Here is an 18,917-nt window from a genome sequence, read left to right as displayed (position 1 = left end):
GCCTCTCTCTCTCTGTGTCTCATGAATAAATAAATAAAATCTTAAAAACAGTTTACATGTCTTTTTTTTAATATTTTACTTATTTATTCATGAGAGACACACAGAGAGAGGCAGAGGTATAGGCAGAGAACCAGGCTCCCCGCAGGGAGCATGATGTGGGACTTGATCCCAGGATCACGACCTGAGATGAAAGCAGATGCTCAACCACTGAGCCACCCAGGTGCCCCTGTTAATTCCTTTTCTTTGTAAATATAACTTTTTTGGGTAAATATCATTTTTAATGGCCACAAAATAATCTCATCATGTGGCCAGACACAATTTTTTAAACACTCTCTTTTTTGGGATTTTAGGTTGTTTCCTGTCTCTCGCTAATATAAATGGCACTGTGGTAATCATGTCATAAAAGAGCTTTTTTTCTGTACTTTGGATAATTGCCTTAGAATAAATTCTTAGAAATAGGATTGCTAACCAAAAGACACACACACACACACACACAAACACATATATATATGGCTTTTAATGGACCTTTGGAAAACTATTTTATGAGAGAGTTAGTTTCAAGTTGCAATGCTGCCAGGAAGGTAAGGCTGTCTCATTCTACCTGTAGTCTACTTGGTATTATTACCATTTTTGTTGATTAGACAAGTTAAAATGGTCTTACTTTGCATTATTCATTCCTATTTAATTTGAACACTTTTCCATGTTTGTTATTTTTTAAAAAGATTTATTTACTTCTTTGAGAGAGAGGGCACATGAGCATGGTGGGGGGGGGGGGGGACGACAAAGAGGGAGGGAGAGGGACAACAGACTGCACTGAGCAGAGAGCCAACACAGGGCTCAAACCCAAGACCCTGAGATCATGACCTGAGTGAAATCAAGAGTTGAACACTTAACTGACTGAGCCACCCAGGGTATAGGAACTTGGATTTGGGGATTTTCCACTGTTTCCTGATAAATGTGGCTTACAGTGCCTAAACTAAACAAACAAGGTGGTTTATGCTGAATACATTTTTTTCCTTTAGGAATCTAAGATTTTGGTACAAGCCAGGCAGAGGGTGCCTATGTGACAGCTCCCAATAAAAATCCTACACACAGAGTCTCTAATGAGCTTCCCTGGTAGATAACATTTTACATGTTTGCTACAACTCCTTGTTGACAGAATTAAACATGTCTGGTTGTCTCTGATTTTTTCTTATACTAGTATTCTGTTTAATCATGAAAATTTTAAAATATACCTTAAGTGTTATTGTCACTATTACTTTTTTAGGATTTTCATATATATTCAAGTTAACTTGAAAGAATATTCTTTCATATAGATATATATATATCTATATATATGATGATCTATATAATGATCTATCTATATATATGATCTATATAATGATATATATATATATATCTATATGAAAGAATATAGAATTCTTTCATGGAATATATATACAGAATATATATAGAAAAAATATCTATATATTCTTTCTATGAAAGAATTCTTTCTATATATATAAAGAATATCTATATATATAGAATATCCATATATTCCAAGTCAACTCTGGAAAAAGTCAAAGGCAAGGAAAAAAGCTCCCTCTTTATTAATGCTGATTAGAAATTACTTATGTAAATTAATTTTGAATTGGGAAAAATCAATACCTTTCAATACTGAATATTCTCATTTATAAATATGATGTATTTCTCCATTTAGTCAATTCTCCTTCTGTATGTCAATCATAGAATGTTTCTAAAGATTTTATTTTTTTTTTTTTTTTTTTTTTTTTTTTTTTAAATTTTTATTTATTTATGATAGTCACAGAGAGAGAGAGAGAGAGAGGCAGAGACACAGGCAGAGGGAGAAGCAGGCTCCATGCACCGGGAGCCCGACGTGGGATTCGATCCCGGGTCTCCAGGATCGCGCCCTGGGCCAAAGGCAGGCGCCAAACCGCTGCGCCACCCAGGGATCCCCTAAAGATTTTATTTTTAAGTCATCTCTACATCCAACATGAGTTTGAACCTATGACCTCGAGATCAAGAGTCACATGCTCTTGATGCTCTCACTGAGCCAGCCCCGGGTCCCCAATTACAGAATTTTCAAGCTAGAAAACAAGGATTATTTGGTCCAACTTCCTCATTTTAGTTTTAGGAAACCTGAAGATAGATTTATAATTACTTAGTTGCACAATTAATACAAAATCCTGGTCTCTTAATTTCCAGTCCAGCTACCTTTGTGCTCTACAGTATTAAACCTCTACATCTGTAGCAATTTATATAAACTTACTAAGTTTACTCTATAATGCATTACTCTATAATGCACCAGTGTGCTAGGTACTGAAAGTAAGTAAAATATGCTCTTAGACCTAATTAATTTATCTTACCTCATGAATGAACTCTTCTCTTTGGTCCATTATTATTTTCTGAGGAGGGCCATATAAGAAAAATATATTGATAATAGCTTTAGAAATTTCTGATGCTGAAACATCACAGAGAGGCAAAATCACAACCCATTTTGTGAACAAATCTGTCATGATTATAGTATAAACATGACTTCTGTTGCTTGCATGAAATGGGCCCATCAGATCAACAGTAACTATACTCCATGGATTCTCCACCTTGAGAAGGTGCTGTTTAGGTGCTAGAATAACTGTATTTTTTGCCACTTGGCAATGCTGGCAAGCATATACCTATAAAACAGGCACACAATAAGAAAAAAAAGATACAGAGATGTTAATATATTTAACATAATAAAAAAGCAGTCTTATAAATCTCAATTTTAAAATGGTTAATAGGTACTTTGTTTTGAAGGAGAAGCTTTTACACTATTCTCAGAATAGAATAAAACCTTCTGTTCAGAATAATAAGCAAATATTACTTGCTATTACAATCCAGTGACTACCTTCAGAGGTCTTATTCACATGGAACATTAATTCTAGTTTACATTCAAAAAGAAAAAAAAATTCTAGTTTACATTCAATAAACATTATGTGAATAAATCTCAAAACAAATTTGTTATATCAAATTCATTATATTTTTAAGTCAGTGTCTGAATTTATAATCATTTCTATAAGCGAAAGATTTTTTTCTTTTAAAGTTATCATTCTAATAAATTCATTCACCAATCTGTTAGAACAGTATTTATTAAAACATAATTTTATTCAAAAAACGCAGATGCCAGAAATTCCTCAAGGTCCCAGGAAAATAGAACAAAAACAAAGCCCATGTTGTCAAAGAGCTTTTAATGTGAGTGGGATGAGAACTGAGTAACATACGGGATGGTGCCAATGCTCAATATATTTCTAGAATTCCACTTTTGAAACCACTTTCAAATCAACTTGTGAGCAAAATTTTATAAACTATATTTGCATTACAGTTACTCTTAATCAAAAGTTTTATCTTCCAATTTATGTACATACTAGCTTTCATCATAAATAATCTTATTATTTCTAAAGGTCATACCCATTCTCAAATGATAAAGATCTGACAAAGGTTTCACTGAATAAAGGAATGTGTGACAAGTTCTAAAGGCAAATACAAATACTGAGGTCTTAGAATACATGCACAGGCTACAAACTGGTAACTCTCAAATGTTATTTAGTTAAATGTTGTTTTAATTCTTTATACCTGAAATAACAGTCTTTTTGATGTACTTTTATAATTATTAAAAGGATCTCCCATACATACCAAGGAATTCCTACCATTTGTCATACAGAGTACACTACATAGAGTAGGGATCAGATGACTTATTCCTAGATGAATATCCTATAAGAAGCCGAAGGTTGTAATAGGTTGTAAAGTTTCAAACTAAGACTAATTTCATTATTTTTACAACTTGATTTTGCCTTCTTTAATTTTGGGTCTCTGCCATATTTGACATTTTCTACATTAAGATGAAATGTTAGAATTCTGCCCATACAAAAGAGTTCAATGATGAAAATCTGTCTAAATAATCTATTTAAATATGCTATTTTTCAAAGGTTTAAATAATGTTTTAGTTCAAATTATACTTCAGTAATTTTAAAAGAGAATTTTGAAAAGCTTTTTTTTTTTTTAAGAGAGGGAGGGAGGAGGGACAAAGATAGAGGAAGAGAGGAAGAGAGAAAATCTTAAGCAGGCTCCACCCCACAGTTCATAGCCCAAAGTGAGACTCAGTATCACAACCCTGAGATCATGACCTAAGGTGCAATTAAGACTCAGATGCTTAATAGACTAAGTGACCCAGGCACTCCAAAGGAGAATTTTGATGGGAAATAAAACTCCTTTTAAACGTTTCTGTACAAACACTACTAGTACAAAAAGTATTTAACAAGAAATAATATTCAGAGTAAATCTGGAGCAATAATGAATTTTGGATATCTACCACAAAGATAGTATTTAAAATATTCTTAAAACATAAGCCATACCCACTGTTTGACATCATTGGTCACTGAAGTCCAATAATAACTAGATTCCACTAGAGTAAGGGTCCTGGATATGCCATGATGGGCTCCAGTGTCATTTTCATGGCACTCTCTTAGGACTTTCTTTTTTTCTTCTTCTGAAACAATTACCAAACGATTTTGTTTTCTGTCTTTTCCAACATAAAACAGCTTTTTTTCTGGAATAAATAATAACAAAAGATATGATTACAATTTTTAGAGATCACTACAGTTTTAAGATAATCTAATCAGAGCCTTATCTTCAAATCATTGCAATCTTTAAAATTTTTTTTGCCTCTAAGACAATATTTATTTGGAATGCACACACAGTCTGAAAGGTCCTCAGCTGTTATGCTTACTTGATATGTAGAAGGATCACTAGTTGCTATACTTCTGTAGCTATCTATACCAGTGGAGCTAGCTTGTTCATCAAAAAACATGTGATAACTACAGGAGTATAATATCTTTCTATGGGAGTATTCAAACTGGAAAAATACTTGTAGGCACCTCCTAAAAATGGCATGAATTAGCAGATAAATTATGTATAGATAAGCAACTTCTGGAATAGAATTTTCTAAAATAGCATTTCACCATAAGTACATTTTTGTAAGCAACCGCCACTGTTAACTTTTTCTAGATTTGAACAGGAGGTGGGGTTTGTAAAGCAGGAAAGTGAGAGAACCTTAATCCTTTAAGACAGTTCTCTGTTTTCCTTGGAAGGCACCTGAGAAGAATTCACAGCTAGAAAACAAGAGGTTGGGGAAAGAATCACTCTCTCTCTCCAGTGTGGATGAGATTGCTACACAAACTCCAAAATACAGCATTAAGTTACTAATATGTTTAATTAAGCATATGCTGAGTGAAAAACATTCCTTACTTGGTAAGCAACTTAAGGGCAGAAACCTTCTCTACTTTATTCATCAGTGTATTATTCCTAAGACCTAAAATGTGACTGATATTCAGTAGGAACTTAATAGACATTTGTTGCATAAATGTTTAAATAAATGAATGAATGAATCACAACTTTATTAAGAGGTAACAGGTATACTTATGAAATGTAAGAGTTATAGGAGGAGATATATACACAGAGAGATGTGAGGACGTATTTATTTATTATTTTAAAGTCTTCTTGACTTGTTTTTTGGGAAGCCTAACTTTGTACCTGGAGGCAAAACTCCCATTAATTAATAGCACCAACATTCACTTAGTCATCTGGTGACTTTTCTGCTTTATTTCACTGCAAACTTCTCTTTCCTTTGAAGGAAGAGAAGAGAGAAAAATTACCATAATCTTTCAACATAAATTGTCTACTGCCTTTCAAATATTTAATCCATTCAGGGAGATTAGGTATCCAAAAAGGAATGTGACCCAAAAAAAAAAAAAAAAAAAAGAAAATGAGTGGAGGTGGGGGTGTGTGTGTGCAAAAAAAAGGGGCAGAGAGAGAGGGAGAGAGAATCTTAAGCAGGCTCCATGTCCAGCACAGAGCTCAACAAGAGGCTCCATCTCAAGACCCTGAGATTGCGACCTGAGCCAAAATCAAGAGTCAGATGCTTAACCAACTGAGCCACTCAGGCACCCCAGTGTTACCTTTGAAGATAAATTTTTTTGCTGCTCGTCTTATGCCACTTCTTTCACTCGGTAGTGTAGTTGGATGATATTCACCAGTTCGTTTATAATATGCAATCTGTTTAAGATGAAGGTCACCATTTTTTCCACTACGGACCATCATGTACCTAGGCAATAGATATTTAAAGATAAAATTTAAATGATAAGCTCATTCAGTTGCTATTTTAGTTCAGGCTTCTGTCATATTTCTGCTTACATATGAATTGAACATTCCCGGAATATTATCTGTGATGGAGATAAATATAGTACAGAAAAGGAACTGTGTGATGTATATGAACTAATATATTCAAAAGCTATTTTTGAGATAGATACATCATGACACATTATCTTGCTCTTTCCATGTGAAAAGAAATGTTGAAAATTTTCCACATACTGGGAAAAAAGAAAATAAACAATTACGCTTCAAAAAGTTTTGCTTCAAGTCTCTCATTATCATCAAATGAAATATTACTTATACAGATGGTTCTGTTATGTGACATTTAAATACATGATATGTTATAAAGGGGAGATATAGGTTTTTTTCCTTCTAAAAATATTCATGGTCATTGTGAAATGCAAAAAAAAAAATAGTCCATTCATATAATTTATGAGAAAGATCTATTTTGGAAATGCTTCAATGATAAATGACAGAGAAGATACTTAGCTATGCTAGATCTCATATATTCTTCTCAACTACATATAAGCTTATTCTTGAACAGAAATAATTTTCGGTCCTGTACACACTTTCTCTGTTATGAAGAAAACTCTGGCTACACTGACAAAAGCAAAACAAAATAAAATTCGTCTATTTTAGACCACAAATTATAAGGGAAACCATTAAATTAAAAAGAAAAAAGCCCTTTTCGTATTTTCAACTGAAAGGAACTATTCTGTGCAGATTATTCTGCTTGCCACTACCTCTACCCATCCAGAAAATTTTTGGCCTTTCCTTTCTTTCTCTGCTCCTGTGCCCTCAGAGACTGATCCTTATGAACTACATTTAGTTTTCTGATTCGGCTTGTCCAGTGGGAGGTACCAACAGGCAAATCAGAATGCAGAAGAGTTCAGGGTATTTATTTCCCAGGTCTTTCCTTAGTTTAGGCTACAACCCTCTGCAGCTATAGCTTCTGTTGAGTAGCCCATCTTTCAGGTCTCTAAACTTCATTGGAAGTCTATAACATCATTTCTTCTGTTTGCTAATTAGAGGGCACTATTCCACCACTATTCCCTGTTGTTACTAATCTCCAGGTGCCATGTTGATTTCTTTGACTCTGTTCTTATGTCTTTAAATAGGAGCTTCATTAAATTTTCTTCAAATTTTCAGGAGAGTGTATCTTCTATTTCCTGCTAGGATTCTGATACAAATGCTTAATTAACATTTTTAATTTCTAAAAACAATATGAATGTTTACTGACCACTAGGAGATGTACGGATGAGGCTATAAAAGAGTATTACTACAGAGGGAATGTTAGAACAAAAAAGAATAGTCTGTGCCTAGGAACATACGGCTTAAACAAATAGCCTGTTCTCTTCCCCTATGACACGGTACTTTCCACATTCAATAACTATCTTTCTGATCTTTACATAACAGCCAGTGAGAATATCAGCACATTTATGTTTCTTAATCTCGGGTTGACAATAAAGTATAAGCTATTTTATGGAATATGTAAGGGTTTCTTAAACAGGACACAAAAACACTATTCTTAAAAGAAAAAGATTGTAACAAATTCTACTTCATCAAAATTAAAACCTATTTAAGAGATATCTTTAAGGAAAGGAAAAGGTAATTCAAAGACTAGGAGATCTTTAATATATATATCTAACAAAGGACTCGTACTCAGCATATATAAACTACAAAAAGAAAAGGATAAAACCTCCCTTTAAAATGGGGGGAGGAATCTTACATGGCACTTCAAAAAAGAAAATATCCAAATGGTTAATAAGTGAAAATGTGCTCAACATCATTACTCCAAAAAGCAAATTAAAAACCCACGATTTTATAACTACACACATTACAAAGGGTAAAATTAAAAACACCGACAACATTAGTTGTAAGGACACGTAACAAATCAAACTCCTATACATGGTGGGAGTTTAAAAGGCTACAGCTCCCCTAGCAAACTGACAGTTTCTTCTAATTGAACACTTGGCTACCCTAATGACTTAATTCTTTCAAGTTTATACCCCAGTGAAATGAAGACAGGACTATCAGAAGATGTGCACAAGAACATTCACAGACTTTTCATAGTCATAATAGCCCCTACTGGAAATTGTAACAGGACAGAGAGAATTTACTACGTATATACTCAGTCCTTGTCCTGTGGCCCTATTTTTAAGTTCCATGATGCTCTAAATCTTAGTTCTTTCTAACTGTCTTTGGTAAAGTACCATTCTCTTTTACCTCCACCACGTACCCAATCTGTCACAGAAGACCTCTTGATGCCTCTTTAGACCTCTTTACTTTAATGTCTCCTCACTAGTTTTTCCCCTGCCAAATGATTCTGTGACAAACTTCCACCCTTCATAGATTTCCATTTTAGGAAGACTTGTATGACATCAGGTAGGGAATAGACAATGCTGGTCTACCTATCCATTTGCCTGCCTGTCACTTGAGCTCTGTATTAAATCTCCTCAACTCTTAAACCAACAAGCAAAAATCATTTGTCCTATTTTCAACTCCAGGTTACACTGACACAAGCTCTTCCAAGTCCAAAGGCCATAAAGAATTGCCCTTTCTCAATTTAATTTTACTTTTTAGAGATTTTGCCTTTAGGTTATCTCTACCCCCACATCCATATGGGACTCAAACCCATACTTCCAGATCAAGAGCCACAATCTCCACCCACAGAGCCAGACAGGCACCTCTCCCCTTTCTCTTTTAGATCAAATCACTAGGGTCTGTGTTCTGTAAAACAGAGGATTCCAAATTACTGTTTTCTATGAATGGCTTTTCGAACAAACAATGTTCTATATCATCTAAAAGAAAATCATCTGGGAGTATGGTATCTGGAGGAAGAGAAGATTTACACAAAGAAAAAGAAAAGATTTACACAAAGATAAAATCCTCTATTGCCTCCCTTTCAGAGATCAGTGATGGTTGCAAAATCTGAAGGATCTTAAAAAGAAAAGAGAAGAAGCCTTTTCAAGCCTATAAAAAGCCCCCAGGAGCAAAAGACCAAACTTTTACACCTCAGAGAAAGTACAGGTCCCGTAACATATGGGGTATGAGCAATTTTAACTGGTAGGAAAAAACTGGCCGTTGGACAACATGAATGTCTCCATAATCCACAGTGACAGCCATATTTTGTCCTTCTACTTTAAAACTTCTCTAAGTTCCCCCAACTGCTCTCCCCGATTCTCTAGGATGTCTTAGTCCATTTGGGTTGCTGTAACAATCTACAATAGATTGGGTGGCTAACTAACAACAAACATTTATTTCTCACATTTCTGGAGTCTGAAAACCCAAGCACAAGCTGGCAGATTCAGTGCCTGGTGAAAGCTTGCTTCCTGGTTCATAGATCACCTCTTTGCTCTGTCCTCACACAACAGACAGTGCTGGGGAGCATTTGACCTCTTTTAAAAAGAGCACTAATTCTGGGGTGCCTGAGTGGCTCATTAGCACCTGATCTTGATCCCAGGACTGTGAGTTCAAGCCTCAACACTGGGCATGTAAACTACTTAAAAAAAAAAAAAAAAAAAAAAAAAGGCACTAATTCCATGGTTGAGGGCTACATCCTCATGAACTAATCACTTCTGAAATACCATCACACTGGTTAGGTTTTCAACATACAGATGAGGGGGGACACATATTCAGTCTATAGCACTGGGAATACTAGAAAATCTTTAATCAATGTAAGTGAAGCCCTCAGTACATTCAAGGATCTGTGCTATCAGGATACCCTTGGCTGTCCTATCTAAAATACATGAACCAAGATTCATGTTCAGAAAGCCTATTGGCTGAAATTAACCTGTCCACTTTCAAACCCTTAACTTTTGAAGAACTGAAAATAGATCAAAATAGAATAATTCACTCTCCTCAGAGCAAGCCCATAGTATAAAAGTCAAGTAGTAGATAAAAATCTAATAAACAGAATCTTGGAGACTGAGTTCTTTGAGATTTTTGGTTTTTGTTATCATCCTCAACACATTTTTACTTTCCAAATGAATTACTAAGAGTAGACACTATTTGACTGCCCCTGGTCATCTCCACTGCTTACTGACAAAGTCTAAAACTACTTAGCCAAGCCCCTACAACCTGTACAAGTCCTATAGTTTCTCCTCTTGTCTCCTTTATTTATTTTTTTTTAATTTTTAAAGTTATTTATGATAGGCACACAGTGAGAGAGAGAGGGGCAGAGACACAGGCAGAGGGAGAAGCAGGCTCCATGCACCGGGAGCCCGACATGGGATTCGATCCCGGGTCTCCAGGATCGCGCCCTGGGCCAAAGGCAGGCACCAAACCGCTGTGCCACCCAGGGATCCCCCTCTTGTCTCCTTTATATACCTTTGTTAACATTCCAACTATTCTCTGTACCTGATCTATGTCACCATTTCCCTCATGAATGGCCTATCCTTCTAATTCTGATTAAGTCTTAACCATTTTTCAAGGTCAAGCTCTAGCTCCTCACTGAAGCAAGCCTTCCATAATACCTGAATCTGAAGTGATCTCAACCTCTCCTGACTTTCTTTGTACCTTTGTAGAACTTCCTGTTTTACTATTATAGTTGCTAGGTTTTTCATCCATACAACTTATCATTTGTTCATTCATTTACCAAGTCCTTAAATCCTTATATGAACCAGGTTATGGGAATATAAATTAAAAAAAGAATCAAAAAACTTTTCTTTTTTTGTTAAGATTTATTTCAGAGAGAGAGAGAGAGAGAGAGAGAGAGAGAGAGAGGAAGGAAGACTGAGAGCAGGGGGAGGGACAGAGGGAGAGAATCTCAAGCAGAAACCCCCCTGAGCACCAAACCCATTGCAGGAGCTTGATCTCAAGATCCTGAGATCATGACCTGAGCTAAAATCAAGAGTTGGACGCTTAACCAACTACACCACCCAGGCACCTCTCACAACTTGTTTTTTTTAAGGGCAATGTTAAGAAAGTGAAAGGAGCAATCACAGCTAGGAGAAAATATCTGTAGCGCATATACAATAAAAACTTGTGTCTTAGAACTTGTAAATACAACTCTTGTTTTTTTCAAGTTTTTATTTAAATTCTAATTAGTTAGCATATGGTAAAATTGGTTTCAGGTACAGAATTCAGTGATTCATCAATTATATGTAACATCCAGTGCTTGTTACAAATGTGCTCCTTAATACCCATTCATTTAGTCCATCCCCCAGCCACCTCCTTCCATCAATCCTCACTCTTGTTTGTCCTCTATAGTGGAGTCTATGATTCCCCTATGTTCATGTTTTATTTCTTAAATTCCACATGAATGAAATCATATGGTTGTCTTTCTCTAATTTGGCTATAATGCACTCTAGCTCTATCCCCATCATTGCAAAGAATTTGTAAAGAATTCCTAAATCTCAATCAGCAAAAACAAACCAACTTAAAAAATGAGCAAAAGATTTAAATGGACCTTTCATTGAAGAAGATATGATTGGCAAATAAACACATGAAAACATGCTCAACACAATCAGACATTTAAAAACCCAAATAAAGGGGTGCTCGGGTAGCACAATCAGTTTAGCTGCTGCCTTAGGCTCAAGTCATGATCCCAGGGTCCTGGGATCAAGCCCTGCATTGGGCTCCCTGCTCAGTGAGGAGCCTGCTTCTCCCTTTCTCACTTCCCCTGCTTGTACACTTGTGCACACTCTGTCAGATAAATAAAAATTTTAAAAACGCAAGTAAAAACTAAGATACTATTACACATCCATCAAAGAGGCAAAATACAATAAAAAAGAAACGAAACCTGGCAATACTAAGTACTACCAAGAATATAGAGCATTGCTGGTGAGAATACAAAGTGGTATAAACATGTCAGAAAACAGTTTTAACTCAAGAGTAATGAAAGTGTATGTCCACACAAAAATGTGTATGAGACTGTTTCTAGAAGCTTTATTCTTAACAGCTAAAATCTGAAAACAAACCAAATGTTCATCAACTAGTGAATGGATAACAAACTATGGTAGATCCATATGGGGAAACACAACTCAGTACAGATAAGGAACAAACTAAAAATATACTTAACAATAGTATCTCAAAAAGATAAGTATCTCAAAAATCATGATTTTTATGCTAAGTGAAAAAAGTCAGACAGCAAAGGCTACACACTATGTGCTACTGTAGGACAACTGGGAAAGCCAAAACTACAACGGCAGGGAACAATTTTTTTAATTAAAGGAGATTTTCTTTAAAATAACTGCAAAAGCAATTCTTAAAAATTGCAGACATTTATACAGTTCTTCACTGTGATGATCCTCACAACATCATGTAAAGTGGATACTAGTCATATATCCACTTTGTAGACAAGAAAATAAGAGTTTCAGAGACATCAAATTTACTCAAAGCAACAACATGAATCTCCATTCACTTACATTTATACCTTGTTTTTTTGCTTCAGTTTCCTGCTGGCTCCCCCCTCCCCGCCCCCCTACACTGGTAACATAATTATTGTCAACCTCAGATTTCTAATACTTGGTTCAGGCCTCTGCTAAGGAGGTTATAAAATGACTATGTAATTAATAATTCAGATCACATATAAGAAACGAGAAAGTCTTATTAATTTTTAATGTTTACATTGTTTCACACAGTTTGGGATACAGTGGGCCGTTCAACTATTTGTAAATGAACAAAGAATTATTTGCCATTTCCTCATAGGAAAGATGGCAGTGAATCAAAAAAAAACAAAACAAAAAAAAAAAAAAACCACACGTTCCAAAGATAATTGTTATCTCACTTAGGGACATATTACTCACTCGCATATACATGGCAGAGTAAGTAGGGTATGCCTAAGAAGCCATGGCTTTTGGGAGTCAAAATTGCTAGTGGATGAGTTACCTGAGCTTCAACATCCACATCTCAAAGAAGAAAATAATAGTTATCCCTCTTTTTTCATAAGTAACAGGATGAACGAGATTAAGGGTCCGAAAAAGGGGATCCCCAGGTGGCTCTGTGCCTCCTTCAGCCCAGGGCGTGACCCTAGAGACCTGGGATGGGGCCTGCTTCTCCCTCTGCCTGTGTCTCTGCCTCTCTCTCTGTGGCTCTCATGAATAAATAAATAAAATATTTTTAAAGAAGTCCTCTGCAAGTGGTTATTCAATATACAATTATCACTAAAACATTTAGGCGTTGTTATTCATACCAAGCTGTTCAAAGTAAGACGGAACACTTTCTTTTCTCAAAACCTTTATCTACCAGGAAAGATATTTGGAGATCTCCTTTTCACTGATGATCAATGTTTTACCGTAATGTCTATTTATGTTCTACTGCTAATAAGGAATCTCCGAAGACAAGAGTTGTACATTGTGGGGATCCCTGGGTGGCTGAGCGGTTTTGTGCCGCCTTAGGCCCAGGGCATGACCCTGGGGTCCTGGGATCGAGTCCCACATGGGGCTCCCTGCATGGAGCCTGCTTCTCCCTCTGCCTGTGTCTCTCATGAATAAATAAATAAAATCTTAAAAAAAAAAAGTTGTACACTGAATAACGAGTTTCCCGTCTAGTAGGGTCCGCGGGCTTAAGTACAACAGGAGAAATCAGTTCACAAACAGGAGAGCCACCTACACAGGTTAAAGTAGGCCGCTAATACTCGGCCTTTATATGCAGGAATATGCAGGAATACTGTGAAGACCAGCAGGTGTTTTGTTTTGTTTTGTTTTTTTTTCCTTTTCAAAGCACACCCACGACTTGATCCCTAAAAACCTTTTGAGTAGTTAATGCGATAAGACACGACTTCACGCTGTGGTAGTATCAAAACAAACATCAATGTCTTCCTACATCCAAACATTGAACCAAAGTATCCTGGACAGCGGAGGTAAGTCGCTCAAGTCACACAAAAAAACGGAGATCAAGCCTTCCTTCAACATGCTCTTATTTTTAAGACTTTGTGTTAAAACGGGTACTTGTGTGTTATGACACGTAGGGATGAGAAAAAGGGGGTGGGGTGAAGGTGGCGGATGGCACGTCCTCATTTAGCCAGCCAGGGGGCGGCCAGGGTCGAATGTGGGGGAGGTGTGACCCCACGTCACACACCGCAGTCAGTACCTGCGGGGACACTGATCACTCAGCTCCGCACCTCGGGTCTCGGGTCTCGCGTGCGCCAGGAGGGGAGGCGGGGAGGCATCGCTTCGCGGGAGGGGCGCGCCGGGCAAAACCCCTGCAAGCCCCACCACCCGGGTCTCCAGAAGGTCGTGACCCGCCCGTGTCCCCTCTTAAGTGGAAGACTCAAAAATCCGCAACAGCTCGACAAAAGGATTTAACTCGTCGTCAGACTTTTCGCTTCTGAATTAGCCTACTCCCGTCTCTGAAAAATAAAAAACAAAAATAATAAAAAAAAAAGAGCACAAACTGTACGCAAGGCCCCCGAGGCCTGCGAAGCCTCAACCGACGGCCCCGACGCTCCTCCTCAACCTGCAGATGCCACCAACGACGATGCCTCCCCGGCCGCACGTGATAAAACGCATTTCCACCTGAAAAAAAATCAACTTCTCAGGCAGCCCGGGTGGCTCAACGGTTTAGCAATGCCTGCCTTCGACCCAGGGCGTGACCCCGGAGACCTGGGATCGAGTCCCACCTGGCTCCCTGCATGGAATCTTCCTCTCTCATGAATAAATAAATTAAAAAAAAATATTTAAAAAAGAAAGGAATTCTGACTCCTAAATCTCAGGATAGGGCAGCCCTGGTGGCTCAGCGGTTTGGCGCCACCTTCAGCCCAGGGCGTGACCCCGGAGACCGGGGATCGAGTCCCACTTCGGGCTCCCTGCAGGGAGCCTGCTTCTCCCTCTGCCTGTGTCTCTGACTCTCTCTCTCTCGGTCTTTCATGAATAAATAAAATCTTAAAAAAAAGAACTGATTTGGGGGGCAGCCCGGGTGGCTCAGCAGCCCAGGGCGTGACCTGACCCGGGATCGAGTCCTACATCGGGCTCCCTGCATGGAGCCTGCTTCTCCGTCTGCCTGTGTGTGTGTGTCTCTCTCTCTCGTGAATAAATAAATAAAATCTTTAAAAAAGAAACTGTGACTTCTAAATCTCAGGACAGGGCAGCCCGGGTGGCTCAGCAGCCCAGGGCACGACCCCGGAGACCCGGGATCGAGTCCCACGTCGGGCTCCGTGCATGGAGCCTGCTCCTCCACCTCTCTCTCTCATGAATAAAATCTTAAAAAAAAAAAAAAACAAAAAAAAAAAACCACAAAAATTACTTCTCTGCTTTGATTCAGAAAAGCTCATGGAAGGAAACCCCACGTGGAGGTAGCATTTTTTCCCCCGTTTCCTTTAAAAACGACGGGGCCAGATACTCCCTTGGGTTCGCCCGTCTCCCCCACATGGGAGACTTTTAGTTTGGGGCAAAAGGGTGACACTTCAGGTCAAAGGGCGGCTACGCTAAGGCGGGTGGGGGCGGGTGGGGCTGCCTCCGCGTCGGCCGAGGGCGGCGGCCAACTTTCCTCAGCCTGCCCGGGGCAGGGTCCGGCCGCTCCTTTCCCGGGGACTCCTAACGGCTCGTCGGTCGACGTCGGAGGGCGCTGACGCAGCCACGCTCGGCACGACCACCGCCGGGGAGATGCCGGGGAGATGCCGGGGAGACGCCGGGGAGACGCCGGGGCCGCCGCCCGCGCCCGGCCCGACCGCGGGGCTCCCCCTTCCCGCCCGGCGGCCGCGGGAGCCGCCGCCACGCCCGCCCACGGCCCGCCCGCCGCCAGAGCGCCTGCGCACTCTCCACGCTCAGCGAAACCCGTCCTCAAAACTAGTCGATGCAAATCATTTTGAAATTCCTGTCAGGTGGCGCCTCACTTTAACGTGATAATAATAAAGATAAAAAAAATTAAAAAAAGTCAGCCGCTACAACAAAGCACGGTGGAGCGACCACTCACCGAAAGTGGTCCTAAACGCAAACGACAGCCTTTAAGCGTCCTCTCGCGACTTATCTGGTGCTGCCGGAAGCGGAAGTGCCGGCGTCTTGAAGCGTGGGGCGCCTTTATGGGGTGGGGCGGGGTGGAGGGGCCGTGCGGCGCCGTGGGGCCCTCGCCGGAAATGGTTCCGCCCGGTGGGGTTTGTGTGTGAGACCCGGGCGGGCGGGGGGAGAGGCGTGGCGGCGGCGAGCGAGGCGCTCCCGCGGGCTCGGCGGCCGCTCGGCGTGGCCCTTCCCCGGCTTCTGGAGGCGGCGGGGCGGGGGCGGGGGGCGGCTCCGTGGAGCGGGACGGCCGCAGTCTTCAGGAACGCTTCCGTCCCTCTCGGCCATCCGAGGGGAGCCGAAGGCCGCACGGGCTCGGCGGCTGCAGCGGCAGCAGGTGAGCTCGGAGCCCCGGGACGCACCGGAGCAGCTGCCGGAGCGCGGGGCCGCCGTGTCCTCGGGGCTGCGCGGAGTCCGGACCGCCGAGCCTCGGGGCGGGGGGCGGGGGCGGGGGCGGGGCGCTGACCCCCGGCCCCAGGGGCTCCGCGGCCGCTCCCCCTCCATCCTCCCTCCTCCTCCCCCTCCTCCCCTTCCTCCTCCTCCCTCCTCCTTATTCTCTCTTCCCCCTCCTCCCTCCTTCTCTTCCTCCTCCCTCCATCTCATCTTCCTCTCCCTCCTCCTCATCCTCCTCCTCCCTCCCCTCCCTCTTTCCTTCTCCCCCTACTCCTCCCTCTTTCCTTCTCCCCCTACTCCTCCCTCTTCTCTCTTCTCTCCTCCCTCCTCCCTCTCCTCCCTCTTCCCTCCTTTTCTCTCTCCCTCTTCCTTCCTCTTCCTCCTCCTCCCCATCCTCCCTCCTCCTCCCTCTTTCCTCCTCCCCCTACTCCTCCCTCTTCTCTCTTCTTACCTCCTCCCTCCTCCTCCTCCCTCCTCCCCACCTTCCCCTCCTCCCTCTTCCCTCCTCTTCCCCCTCCTCCCTCTTTCCTCTTCCCCCTTCTCCTCCTCCTCCCTCTTCTCTCTTCTCTCCTCCTCTCTCTTCCCTCCTCCTCCCTCTTGCCTCCTCTCCCTCCTCCCCTCCTCCTCCCTCTGCCCTCCTCTTCCTCCCCCTCCTCCCTCCTCCCTCTTTCCTCCTCCTCCTCCCTCGTCTCTCTTCTCCTTCCCTCCTCCTCCCTCCTCCTCCCTCTTCCCTCCTCCTCCTCCCTCTTCCCCCTCTCACTCCTCCTCCTCTCCCTCCTCCCTCTTCCCTCCTCTTCCTCCCCTTCCTCCTCCTCTCCCTCCTCCCCCCACTTCCCTCCTCTTCCCTCTTCCCTTCTCCCTTTCCTTCATCCTCCTCCCCTCCCCTCCCCTCCTCCCCCTTTCCCCCCCTCGTCCCCCTCGTCCCCCCTCCCCCTCGGGTGTGAAGGACCCGACAGGACAGAAGCTCGGGGACTGCCTGCCCGGGAGGAGGACCGCAAGTGGGCGCCCCTGGAGCCTGTCTCCTGGGACGTGGCGACCTTCGCACTCCTGTGGGTGATGCTTGTGTTGCCCTGGGGTTGCTGGAAGGACTGGCGGGGGAAGCAGGAAGGCGTGGCTGGCATCCTCGCTGGCATCCTCGCTCCGCATCTGCTTTTGCTCTTGAAAATTCTTCCGTGAAAAGCACACTTTTTGTTTCAGGCAGGTTGAACTTTTTTTTTTAACGTTTTATTTATTGAAGAGAGACCCAGAGAGAGAGAGGCACAGACACAGGGAGACGCAGGCTCCCTGCAGGGAGGATGCAGGACTCGATCCCGGATCCCGCCCTGAGCCCAAGGCAGATGCTCACCCGCTGAGCCCCGCCCCCACCTACTCCCCCTGCCCCCCGGGCGCCCCAGGACGATTGAATATTAAAAATAACTGGCGTTGGGGTCCCTGGGTGGCGCAGCGGTTTGGCGCCTGCCTTTGGCCCAGGGCGCGATCCTGGAGACCCGGGATCGAATCCCACGTCGGGCTCCCGGTGCATGGAGCCTGCTTCTCCCTCTGCCTGTGTCTCTGCCTCTCTCTCTCTCTCTCTCTCTCTCTCTCTGTGTGACTATCATAAATAAATAAGTAAATAAATAAATAAATAAATAAATAAATAAATAAATAAATAACTGGCGTTAACTGAGTTCTTAAAGTGTGGCAAGTGCTTTACATATTTTCTCCTATATGTCTTTCCTATAACAGTCCCACGAGGTAGATTAAATTATGATTATTTTCCAAGAAGTAGGTCCTGAGGCTTAGGCCACATAACTTGTCCTAAGCTTTTTTTTTTTTTTTAAACTAGTAAACACGTGAGCCTGGATTAGAAACCACATTTTTCAGATTCCAGAATCTGTGTTCTTAACTGCTGTACTATTGTTGTCTTGCCATTGATGCTTCGTTGCTTTCAGTTTCTTCGCTAACATTTTTCTGTGGTTGGACGTATTCATTAAAAAAAAAAAATTCAGTATTCCTGTGTATGGGTCTGATGAAATGATGTCTGTCCTCCTGGAGCTTTCCTGTCGTGGCACAGAATCAAACAGTTCAGAAACCAAAATACTGACAGCCGCGTGGTTTGGTTTAAAGCAGGTGATGAAACTGATGTGGAGAAGATGTCAAAGTTGCACAGCAAATATCGCTCTTTTAAGTCTTAAACTCGTGCCTTTCGTGGTAGCTGGAAGGATATTACACTTGACGATTGGTGGGACATTTGTAGGTCACCCACGTAAGTGCTGTGCACCAACCGATCAAGTACTGGGAATATACAGAGGAGGCCCTTGTTCTCCAAAACCCCCCGACACAACTACATATTACTACTAATAAGGAACTATTAAATTTCCTAAGTGGAAATGATAATTGGTTATATTGGAGGATGTCCTTATTTTT

General features: G+C 41.4%; 3 protein-coding genes across 44 annotated transcripts in view; 1 reads left to right on the top strand and 2 right to left on the bottom strand.

The window, feature by feature from the left end:
* Positions 1 to 16,195, bottom strand: part of GIN1 (gypsy retrotransposon integrase 1) — a 29,105-nt gene extending 12,910 nt beyond the window's left edge. Inside the window, exons 1-5 of one of the 5 annotated variants that reach the window (XM_025438151.3) lie at positions 16,039 to 16,180; positions 14,218 to 14,476; positions 5,991 to 6,136; positions 4,389 to 4,582; positions 2,367 to 2,672 (exon numbers count right to left, since the gene is read on the bottom strand). In XM_025438151.3, coding sequence (XP_025293936.1) covers positions 2,367 to 2,672; positions 4,389 to 4,582; positions 5,991 to 6,132 — 642 coding nt within the window. In that variant the 5' untranslated portion in view covers positions 6,133 to 6,136; positions 14,218 to 14,476; positions 16,039 to 16,180. Of the gene's footprint in view, positions 1 to 2,366; positions 2,673 to 4,388; positions 4,583 to 5,990; positions 6,137 to 14,217; positions 14,477 to 15,369; positions 15,495 to 16,038 lie in introns of those variants that run through there. The other 4 variants (XM_025438153.3, XM_049108152.1, XM_025438152.2 and 1 more) reach the window with 4 other exon arrangements.
* On the bottom strand, positions 15,535 to 16,622 carry LOC118354321 (proline-rich protein 2-like). The gene is made up of 3 exons (XM_049108112.1): positions 16,269 to 16,622; positions 16,039 to 16,188; positions 15,535 to 15,939 (listed from the first exon to the last, which is right to left on the bottom strand). The coding sequence occupies exons 1-3, from the start codon at positions 16,620 to 16,622 to the stop codon at positions 15,535 to 15,537; spliced, it is 909 nt and encodes a 302-aa protein (XP_048964069.1).
* Positions 16,251 to 18,917, top strand: part of PPIP5K2 (diphosphoinositol pentakisphosphate kinase 2) — a 101,694-nt gene continuing 99,027 nt past the window's right edge. For 35 of the 38 annotated variants that reach the window (XM_049108144.1, XM_035714720.2, XM_049108150.1 and 32 more), the window contains exon 1: positions 16,251 to 16,455. The gene's annotated coding sequence lies outside the window, so the exon portion shown is untranslated. Of the gene's footprint in view, positions 16,456 to 17,502; positions 17,713 to 18,917 lie in introns of those variants that run through there. The other 3 variants (XM_049108148.1, XM_049108140.1, XM_049108138.1) reach the window with 3 other exon arrangements.

The sequence above is a fragment of the Canis lupus genome, chromosome 3 (assembly GCF_003254725.2).
Source record: "Canis lupus dingo isolate Sandy chromosome 3, ASM325472v2, whole genome shotgun sequence".
NCBI classification, from domain to species: Eukaryota; Metazoa; Chordata; class Mammalia; order Carnivora; family Canidae; genus Canis; species Canis lupus.
The sequence above is the reverse complement of the archived record's forward strand: the minus strand, read 5'-3'. Positions and strand labels throughout refer to the sequence as shown.

Coding starts and splice junctions, on each gene's coding strand:
- LOC118354321 (XM_049108112.1), bottom strand. CDS start 16,622: ATGGAGGGGGAGCGGCCGCGGAGCCCCTGGGGCCGGGGGTCAGCGCCC. Junction 16,189..16,268: donor CGAGCCCGCGGGAGCGCCTC/GCTCGCCGCCGC, acceptor ATTTCCGGCGAG/GGCCCCACGGCGCCGCACGG. Junction 15,940..16,038: donor TGCGTTTAGGACCACTTTCG/GTGAGTGGTCGC, acceptor GCCACCTGACAG/GAATTTCAAAATGATTTGCA.